The 10,549-nt window shown below is 40.2% G+C and overlaps 2 protein-coding genes across 2 annotated transcripts in view; both read left to right on the top strand.

Annotated features, from left to right (window-relative positions):
- The window catches only part of LOC140930686 (uncharacterized), a 2,885-nt gene extending 1,092 nt beyond the window's left edge, over window positions 1-1,793 (top strand). Inside the window, exon 2 of the mRNA XM_073380400.1 lies at window positions 1,672-1,793. The gene's annotated coding sequence lies outside the window, so the exon portion shown is untranslated. The remainder of the gene's footprint in view (window positions 1-1,671) is intronic.
- Window positions 1-2,868, top strand: part of LOC140931907 (uncharacterized) — a 2,876-nt gene extending 8 nt beyond the window's left edge. The window contains exons 1-2 of the mRNA XM_073381605.1: window positions 1-1,603; window positions 1,672-2,868. The exon at window positions 1-1,603 is cut by the window's left edge and continues 8 nt beyond it. Coding sequence (XP_073237706.1) covers window positions 1-1,603; window positions 1,672-2,868 — 2,800 coding nt within the window. The remainder of the gene's footprint in view (window positions 1,604-1,671) is intronic.
- The last annotated feature ends 7,681 nt before the right edge of the window (window positions 2,869-10,549 follow it).

The following is a 10,549-nucleotide window of genomic DNA, read 5'->3' as shown; positions in this document are numbered from 1 at the left end:
GTATCTTGAGCACAAAGTTCACTGCTTTAAAGCAGGGGGGCTGAGAGAATATTATAATCAGTGGCAGGCCTTAACCTCAGACCCTGAGATATTGCAAATGATATTAGGCCAGCCAATTGAATTTACTAGGACTCCTTATCAAAGAGTTGTTCCCAAAGAGAAGAAAATCCTTGATTTGGATGAAGAGTATGTCATTGATACCGAAATAGATAAACTACTTGCTAAAGGTGTTCTTACCCCAAGTAGTCACGAAGAAGGGGAATATATCTCTCCTATTTTCACTAGGGCCAAAAAGGATGGCTCCTTCAGAGTTATTTTAAATCTCAAGTGCCTAAACACTCATGTGCAATATCACCATTTTAAAATGGACTCACTTAATACTGTTTTACATATGGTTAAACCTGGGTGCTTTATGGCATCAATAGACTTAAAGGATGCTTATTATTCTGTACCTATCGCCACTGCAGACCAAAAATACCTGAAGTTTCAGTGGCGAGGAAAACTGTATAAGTATGTTTGCTTTCCAAATGGATTGGCATTTTGCCCCAGGAAGTTTACTAAATTATTAAAGCCAGTTTATTCACATTTAAGACAGCTGGGTCACCTTTCAGCAAGTCATATTGATGACTCATATCTCCAGGGTGACGACTATGATGACTGTGAAAGAAATGTTTGGGATACTGTCAACTTATTTGATTCCCTTGGGTTTACTGTACACCCTGAAAAATCATCCTTTGTTCCGCAACAGCGAATCACCTTTATGGGCTTTATTATAGACTCAATTACAATGACAGTCTATCCAACTTCTGAGAAGATCGAGAAGATAATTCATACCTGTCAAGGCCTGTTGCAGTGTCCACACCCCACAATAAGAGAGGTGGCATCCACTCTTGGGTTGCTCATATCAAAATTTCCGGCAGCACAGCTGGGACCCTTGCATTTTAGGTCACTGGACATGGACAAAACAGAGGCCTTGCGCTTAAACAAGGGTAACTTTGATGCATTTATGCAACTATCTGAGTTGTCTCGCAGTGATTTGCAGTGGTGGCTAAACTCAGCAAGGTCACTGCATAACCCTATAAGCCTTCCTCAGCCAGAGATCACTTTATACACAGATGCAAGTAAAGGAGGCTGGGGAGGAGTACTCAATAATGTCAAGATTGGGGGGCATTGGACCCCTGAAGAAGCTTCTAATCACATTAAGTATCTTGAAATGCTTGCAGTGTTGTTTTCTCTCAAAGCATTTCATAAAGAACTATCAGGGAAGCATGTCCTTGTGCGAATTGATAACATGACTGCTGTGTCAGATTTAGGTAAAATGGGCACAAGCCATTCCAAAAAGCGAAATGATTTAACCCGTACGCTCTGGGAATGGTGCCTTGACAATAACATGTGGTTAACCACAAGTCATATCCCGGGTAAAGAGAATACTCTAGCTGATGAAGAGTCCAGGAAATCTAGGAAAGAAACTGAATGGACCTTAGACAGAGGAATTTTCCACGAGGCTGTTAGGAAACTTCATGTTGAGCCTCAGATTGACCTATTTGCCTCTCGGCTTAATTACCAGTTAAGGCCATTTGTCGCCTACCAACCTGATCCTGAAGCAATTGCTATTAATGCCTTTTCAATCTCTTGGAAACCTTACATTTTTTATGCTTTTCCTCCTTTTAGTATCATCCCAAAAGTGTTACAGAAAGTCCAAGCAGAGGAGGCCACAGGACTGTTGGTTGTGCCATGCTGGCCGACTCAGCCATGGTGGCCATCGGTAATGAGACTGCTGGTTCAGAAACCCCTTGTGCTTCCCAAAAAGAAACACACCTTATTTCTACCTCAACAGCCAGAATTGGTGCATCCACTACACCAGAAACTCACCCTGCTGATCTGCCACTTGTCCGGAAATCACTTGAAGGCAGAGGCCTTTCGGAATCAGCTACCTCACTCATCCTGCAGTCCTGGAGAAAGGGTACTAAACAACAATATAAACCATTCATCGCTAAATGGGAACAGTACTGTAGTCAAAGGCAGATTAATCCCTTTTCAGCCACTATAGAACATGGGATTAATTTCCTGGCAGAACTCTACCAAACAGGGATTGGATATAGTGCTCTCAATACAGCCCGGTGTGCTTTATCTACTGTTTGTTTTACATCAGAGCATTACACTTTTGGACAGCATCCCTTAGTCTGTCGTTTCATCAAGGGAATCTTCGAATGCAGACCCTCTCTACCAAGGTATCAAGAAACTTGGGATGTGACGGTGGTATTAGCCTACCTAGCTAAACTAGGCCCACCTGAGAAACTTAGTCTGAAGAACTTGACTTTGAAAGTGGTTATGTTGATGGCATTGCTTTCAGGACAGCGTCGCCAGACTCTGCACACATTATCAATTGATTGTATGCAAATAAGTGCTGATAAGTGTGTGTTTTCCATTAACTCATTGTTAAAAACTTCGAGACCTGGTAAACATTTAGCTTCTATTGAGTTTCAGGCCTATGCACCAGATGTTAGTCTTTGTATTGTAAAGCATCTTCAGCAATATCTGAAGCGTACAGATATTCTTCGGGGTGATGTGAAGCAGCTTTTTATTAGTTACACTAAGCCTCACAAAGCTGTTTCCCCTGATACAGTAAGCCGGTGGATTAAGACTACATTGGTTGATGCTGGAATTGACACTTCAAAATACAGTGCACACAGCACCAGATCAGCATCTACTTCTGCAGCAAAGGGGAACAACATTTCTATTGCCACAATTATGAAAAGTGCTGGGTGGTCCCAGGAGTCCACATTTACAAAGTTTTATGACAAACCAGTGGCCCCTCAAGAGAATTTTGGGGCTGAACTCCTTAAAGCTGTATGTGGGGACAACTAAGATAGTTCTTACGGTTGTATGTTTTGATGGCTAAGAGAGCATATTATTAAAGCAGATTCATGTTGATATAAATCATTGCTGTTTATTTGAGTTCGCACTTACACTGCTTTAAAATCTCACGTGACTCCGTAGCGACCAATGACCAATGACGAAACAGAATACCAAAATTAAACGAGGCTTACCTGTAAGGTGAAGTTTGATTTGGGTTCTGTGAGTCATTGGTCGGGAGCGAAGGAGTCATGTGCCCACCCATGTGTTATTCACCCACCCATGCTTGGGTGTAAGTGCTCACATCTGTTAAAGACTGATCTTCCCGGGCTCGTGCGCTTTCTCACATGACTCCTTCGCTCCCGACCAATGACTCACAGAACCCAAATCAAACTTCACCTTACAGGTAAGCCTCGTTTAATTTTGGTATTTTACGATACCTTTATTAACTGAGGTTTTTCATGTAAAGGTGTCTTCGAATGACGAGTAAACTGAGGTCGCTAGTCGTGCTGAGACTTAAAATCTTTTGGTAAACTTTGGTGACATGAATGCGAGGAAACTACCTGTTTCAAGGTTGCCTTAGGATTCCTGGCTGATAGTAACAATGGTTGTGCCCTTTCAAGTGAAAACAAAAGATTATAGTTGAGAGAGGAGGGACTCGGTCAAAATTGTATTTAATGCTTGGGTAGTGGCTAAATGACTACTTAATGACGTGGCGAATTTAACTTTATGTTAAAATAAATGAGCATTTCTAGTTCATGAAGTGACCAGTGCAATGCAACTTCAAATAAGAAAAAAACACTCTTTGGGACTCAATATTAACAGGTGACCACGACTGCTTAACCCATTCGCCCCTGAACCGCCCGTAACCGCCCGTGCGGATCCAGGTCCTTTCTACCCTTTGTGACGTCATCAGTTTTAACGGTCAAGGACAACTTTCTTCGGTAACTTGTGCAGAGTGAAGAGATCTTTCAAACCATACCAGAATGACCACAATTCAGTCAAGGACACCGGAGAAAGAAGCAAAAAACCACGTGACAAGGACCTGAAAATCTCCATGAAAATCTTGTTCCATTACCCACCTACCTTTCCTTTCACCTAATCCTAAGATCCTAAAAGCTTTCCTAAAAACTCTTCCCACCAAAATGAAGCCTACTAAATGCCCAGCAAGAGAAAAAAAAAATGAGGCAAGAAAAGCGAAAAAAGAAGGGAGGAGAGAAAGCGAAAAGTAAAAGTCAAGACTGCTGTGTCACTTTTAAACCCAAAAACTATGTCGAAATTTTGCTTTCTGCGCATGCCCGAACTTCGCAAGCTGATATTTTGCATCTGGATCAGAAGGCCGCCAAGTGTACGACCTGTAGACCGGTTTGTGGTAAGTTTTAGCTCTTTATAGCACGACAGTGACCAGAAAACCACTCGACTAGCTTCAAAACGCGTTTTTCGGCAAAATCTCCAGGAGCGAATGGGTTAATACAGACCTGTTGACTGCCGGTGTCACACACATCCCATGCACTGTACATGGCAAGTTTATTGAGACAGATTTCCAGTCATGTCCACTCGCCCAGTCTTTTTGTTTTGATCACGCCAAAATACGAGCACATAACACATTCATGGTAATATATAAATGTGTTTCCCGCACATGTACTGGAAGTGCTTCAGTTGATGTTGCTATATTCAACTTCTTTGCACCACACTTTGGCCTACCCTAACATTTTCTAACATTCTCCCACACCCAATTCGAATTTGCCAACAAAATTATTTCCACAAGTGAACTATGTTGAGTCTGGGGGAGGGGGAGAGGTGCTGCATAAAGACTGCACAATGCTGTGTAAATTAAAGTGCTGTAATGTATATTCACTCAATGACTGATTAGTCATCTCTGTACTTTCAATCTGCCTTTAATTTACTTAATTGCGTGATTATTATCAATCGACCTTCGCATTTGTCTGAAGCTTAAATTCCTTGAGCAATTCGCTTTAAAGAATCTGGCAAAAAATGTTCGGGTAGCCCCAATGCCCTGAGAAACTGGGTCTTACTAATGACATCTACACCTTTCATTATCTGCAGAAATTTGTGTTTAAGATTAGTTACCAAGCTGGGATTGGCATACGTAATCTTTCACCATGAAAACAGATCTAATCTAACGTATAGTGAAAACTGTGCTGTTCTACTTAACTTCCTGAGACCAATTCTTACCCTGCATGCACAGGTTGTATGGTTATGAAAAAAAGATAGATGAAAATGAATATAAAGATCAGCTAACTTGATTTCAGAAACTACACTTCTATCGCAGTCAGTCATTCATAAAAGGTTCTTTGTAGCGGAGCGTTACAAATACTTATTACATTTGTCACCTCGGCCGCCCTTTTTTACCTTTTTTGTGTAAGAAAACTGCAATAAAAGGTCATGTGACACTCATTTCTCCTCCTTTTTAGTAACGGACAACAAATTTTGGGTTGTACAAAGGAAATCTTATTAAAATTGTCACTGTTTATGGATGCAAGTTGGGCACTGGGTCAAGTTTGGGAATCCAGCGCAGCAATCTCATACAGAAATTTTTGTGGTGCATGTTGCCTATTTTAACACAGGATACCTTTGCTCTTATCTGCCCCTCTGACTTACAATCTGCTGTACATGCGAAGGCAGAAGTGGAAACAAAATTGTACATATTTGTTACATTTTCATCCGACAGCACAATACTTGCTGAACTTAAAAATGACATTACTGCTTCTATTAAATATGTCTCCTTCGTTGTCCAAGACCCTTGCTTAATTTCGAAGTCGTTCTCTGTAAGAAATTTGTCAGTTCTCTTCCTTTGTAAACTTGATGGGCTTAGGGTGCATTTAATGTTTCTTTTTTGCGTTGAGGAAACATTGCTGGCGTATCTTCTTCCATACTCATTGCTGCACCCATAACAATGGCACTTATTGGCACATGGCCGCTTTCTATTTAACAGTTGCATTTTGTTCATCTCTTACCTATGGTGTCAGTGCAACTTTTGACTTCTTCACCACCGTTTTTATTGTTGGCTCCACAGCGACAAGAAGATTGGTTGTCAATATGGTTGTTTCTAGGTGGTCGTTTCCCACAGTTAAAGCATTTACAGAGTGAAGTACAAGATCTGTTACCAACAGTGCATGGGCAATGAGGCCCGTTTGCATCGCCTCCTGAATTGCAATATAGTTTTTTCCTTGTCTTACTTGTTTGTCCACGGTATAAAGCCCCTTTTTTGGGGGACTGACATTTGCACCTTGATTTTCATCGGCATCTGTCAGTTAATCATTGGTATTCTCTAGTTGGCCAATAGACTTTTAGGGAGAACTCTTTTTCACTTTTACCCACCTTTGCCCTTTGTTCTTAAGCTTCATCTGGCAATTGCAAGATGAAAGAGTCGTAAAAAAATTTGCAATGTTGTCCCTTTAGCCTCCGAGTCATGTTACAATTTTGATATATAACATGTGGGTTATTCAGATCTTAAAATTTCAATATTCTTATACATATTCACATATTTCAATGAAGGGTGCTTTGGGATTTGGTCATTAAAATGCAGAACATAAGACTACCTTTATTAAAATAGGTGTATATGAATTGAGTTCATTATGGTAGAAGAGCGACGTTTGAAATTAAGTCCTGCTGAAGTCTACTTTCATTTGATCACTTAAATCAAACTACTTTCGGCACAGCAGTAGCTCGACCAGTGTGAAACGGCTCTTAGTGCGTGCAGTGAAATCCTGGAGCTAATTTTTTGGTCTCTACCTCAGTAAAAACCCGTGTATAAGAGTGAGAGTTTCTCCAAGCTAGGCTAAGAAGGTTCTTATACAAACGGACCTTACTGGAAAATTGGGCTTGGCAGGTTGTTTAATAGGTTTCAAAATAATGTGTTTGTCACTGCCTACAAGACATTCACATTTGACTTAGACAACTTACTGTACACTTGTGTTCTGTTGGCATATGGTATTGGTATTGTCATGAAAAGACAGGTTCTTATGTAAAAGGGTCTAAATGGACAATCTTAGCCTAACGACTTCAGAAAAACTAGGTTCTTATGTACGGAATTTTACTATATTCAAATTGGACTGCCCTAGTCACACTGAATAGTCCCTATACTGTGAAGCTAGAACAGGTAGAAAATTGGCGATATTATCTAGCCCTCTCCAGTGTCTGTAAGTCATGACACTCGATCCCCCTTCGACCTTTGATTGGCAACTTCAGGTTCGCCCAGGCAGACTCCGCTTCCTGTGTGTGGACTCCAGTAGCTGGATCAACAAAGTTTTCACGGTGGACAACAATGTGATGATGGGTGACATGATTAGGAAGGTGGCATTCAAGATTGTCGTACGCTCCCCAGTCGTTGGTGTATACCGCACTTGTAGGTTGGAGACACCTCTCCAAAATCGGCAATAGCGTTGTGGTGTTGATCACACCAAAGACCGATGAATCTGGTGCACAACGTGCTCTGTTGTACTGTTATGAGAAAATAAAAAGACTGTACACTTTTTATGCCAAAACCTTCAAATCAATTATCTTTAGCTTGCTTGGGAGTTTGTTGACCATTATTTGCTTTGAGATCTATTCTTTTATTGCCCACATTAAAGTTCAAAGATCATGACTGTCAGAGGTCTTGACTATTTTTTTAATTGCAGGAAAGGAAAAGGGAACAGGAAAATGATTTAATTAAGTTCTTGTTTCGAATTATAGTGCACTACAAAATGGCTATTCTGGCACGTGTAAAATAGGGTATTTTTTCCCGTTTTTTGTTTGTAAAGTTTTTCAGGGATATATAAACTTAGGACATCAATGATTAAATTTATTTAATGCCCCCAGTTCTGTTAATTTAACTCTTTTGCCATTGCTGTATGAGCATTTCGAAATGTCGTTTGAATTTGTGCATTTAAATGTTATAAGTAAGTATTCTTTGTTATGTAACTGACATTGTGAAATGCTGCATCAGGATACTCTATACCAAGAGCTCTTGTTTATACTTAAATCCAAGGATACTGATTATGCCAAGCTTTCGTTTGACCATATTTCTCTTTGTAGCTTTGTGATTAAATTTGCTTTCATTACACTTGATTACTGCTGTTCCGCCAAAAGGGATAAATGGAATCTGGTCTGGTCTATATCCAGGAAGCATACATCTTCTAAATGCCAGAAGACCCTGGCACACAAGATTTACATTCATTGACATCATTCTGGCAGTCTTTTCCCTGGTAACGTCAAGCAACCAGAAATAAATCAGAAGAAGGAGCTCTCCCAGGCCTATTTTTGGATATTCAGTGAAAAAACTATTTGTCCTCAGACTGCGCCTTTTCTTCCATGTTGTATATGTCCTATACGAAAAGGTTATAAAAACTAAGTCCACACGAGATTGTTTTTTTTACCATCGCTGGGGAAAAACAGGCGGGAGAGGAGAAATGAAAAAACAAACAAATAATATAACTCGCTTTCTTTATGCCTTTAAAAACTACTACCCCACTAAAAAATCTACGAGATTTCATCTGTCTCCTCTTTCTAGGTCGGCACACCCCTTCATGACCATTTGCTGATACCCACGTGCCCATGTTTTTGGACTCTTCTTCTCTTATGATGATAGCATCTAGACTATAGTTAACGTGAAACAGAAGGATACATGCCTTAAAGTATTCTTGCCCATTATAGTAGAGCATTCAATGTTTATCAAGCAATGTTGTTGTTTTTTTCTTAATTTTTCAACACAGCCCGCTTTGAAAAATGGCGGGTCTCTAGCTAGCTCTTGCTCTCCCGTAAAGTGACTCTTGGAAACACCTTTTGAAGAAAAGGTGAGTGATAGACTTCATCATCACAATTAAATAGGGCAAAGGAAATTCCACAACACTCCTAAATCGGGGGCTAGCTGTCATAAGAGTTTAATCCACAGGGGTCTTCATTTTAGTCCAGGGGGTCTTAGGTCTTCGTTTTAGAAACACCCTCAAGCAAGCAAAGCATCTGAAGTACACAAAGCATCTCAAGCAAGCAAAGCACTTTAAATTTTCCTTAAGATTAACTTGAGCTTACCTAAAATTATCTGTGTTTGCTGTCGTGCAAAAGGGAGCGGATGTTCCAGACAGAGGTGGCACACTCACAACATCACTACTAGTACTGCTTCCAGCTGGACTTTCCAGTTCGTTGAGAATTGTTCTCAAAACACTAATTGTTCTTTGAAGAAGCTTCTTTCTATTGAAGTCTCATTGATTCGCATTTGATGACTAGCCAAAAAATTAATGTGCCATCTCTACAATCCTTACTTCAAGTGCACTTAAATTGTGAATCATACGTCATGTAATTGTAACTTGTGTGTCTACACATGAAAACAAAATTGAGGTTTCAGCTCTCTCACTTAACTGCTTACCACATACAGACTACGACAGACAGATAGTTGGGATCCAATGAAATGGAGTCTCCTGGGAGGTACGGTTTAATGTGTAGCATAAGAAAATGGCTTTATGTACGATCTAATGCTACAGAGGATAAACTTATGGAATAAAGCTTGCAACAAAATAATTGGAGGATGATCCAATAGAATGAAAGTACGATCCAAACGAAGGTACAATCCAATGGAATCAAGGTACAATCTAATGGAACACAGGTCGTGATCCAATTGCATTTTTGTCCAGAATGCTCCTCCATACGTATGTTTGTGCAGGAAATTGGAAATGAACAGGTAAGAAGTGTATCGTCTATGCCCAAATCAAATGGTGACTGCTAACGATGACAATGTCGAGCTTGAAGATAATATGAAAGAGGTTTTCATAGAATACCACTTTTATCCTGGGTTTCAATAGGCGGATATATTGCATTTCCTAACTACTTTTCACAACATTGAAATATACACATACTGAGGATATATGGTTTATTGAGGAGGAATCCAGATTACAATGTTGATACCCTAACTTCAGAAATTCGGGAAATGCTAGATGGGCCAGAGTGTATTTCGGGGCATTATTTACAGGCATGTATGATATAGTCTTCAATTAACAGAGCATTGAGTCCCACGACAACTGGTTGAGATTTCACTACGTGACACGGACAGACTGAAAAGACATCAGTATATAATCGAAACCTAATGCTGCAGCATGCAGATGGGTATGACAAACTGAAATCCTATGGTTTTCCTGTTCATGGTTGCATAGATGACTGGAGTATACGACTTTTATGACTGGTGGTTTCTCGGTCAAACAACTCCCCTGACAATGTAGGCCATTACTTCCTTGATGCAGTGAAGGCTCCAGCGGATGTCTACATGAACTATTAGGGACCTTAAGCATCGACGATAAAATGGGACAATAACGCCAACCAGCAGCGAAATTTTCCCACACGAACCTTCTGGCCATGCATAAGGTCGTCAAAATGTTGTCCATCCCTCGTCGACTATGAAATTCAGGGTGGTTTGCTGTCATCGCTAAAATGTAAGAAAAAACTATACTTTTTGAGTGTAAACCACTCTTTTCCCCCTTGTCATTCAGTACAAGTAGAAATATATTCTCTCTAGATTAGGAGAATCCAAATGTTACGCACGAGTTCTTTGTCTGCCAACTTGAATTTACTTCTCAGGTTCAGTTTGTTTGAAAATTTGAGTGTTAACGGAACAACCAGTCGGAAAGACAAGTAAGCTTTTCTGCTATCTTCTGAACCTTTTGGATTACATGGCCTAAAATCCCAGACATTTGAGCTCACG

Source organism: Porites lutea, chromosome 3 (genome assembly GCF_958299795.1).
Source record: "Porites lutea chromosome 3, jaPorLute2.1, whole genome shotgun sequence".
Taxonomy (NCBI): domain Eukaryota; kingdom Metazoa; phylum Cnidaria; class Anthozoa; order Scleractinia; family Poritidae; genus Porites; species Porites lutea.
This window is presented reverse-complemented; position numbering and strand designations above follow the sequence as displayed.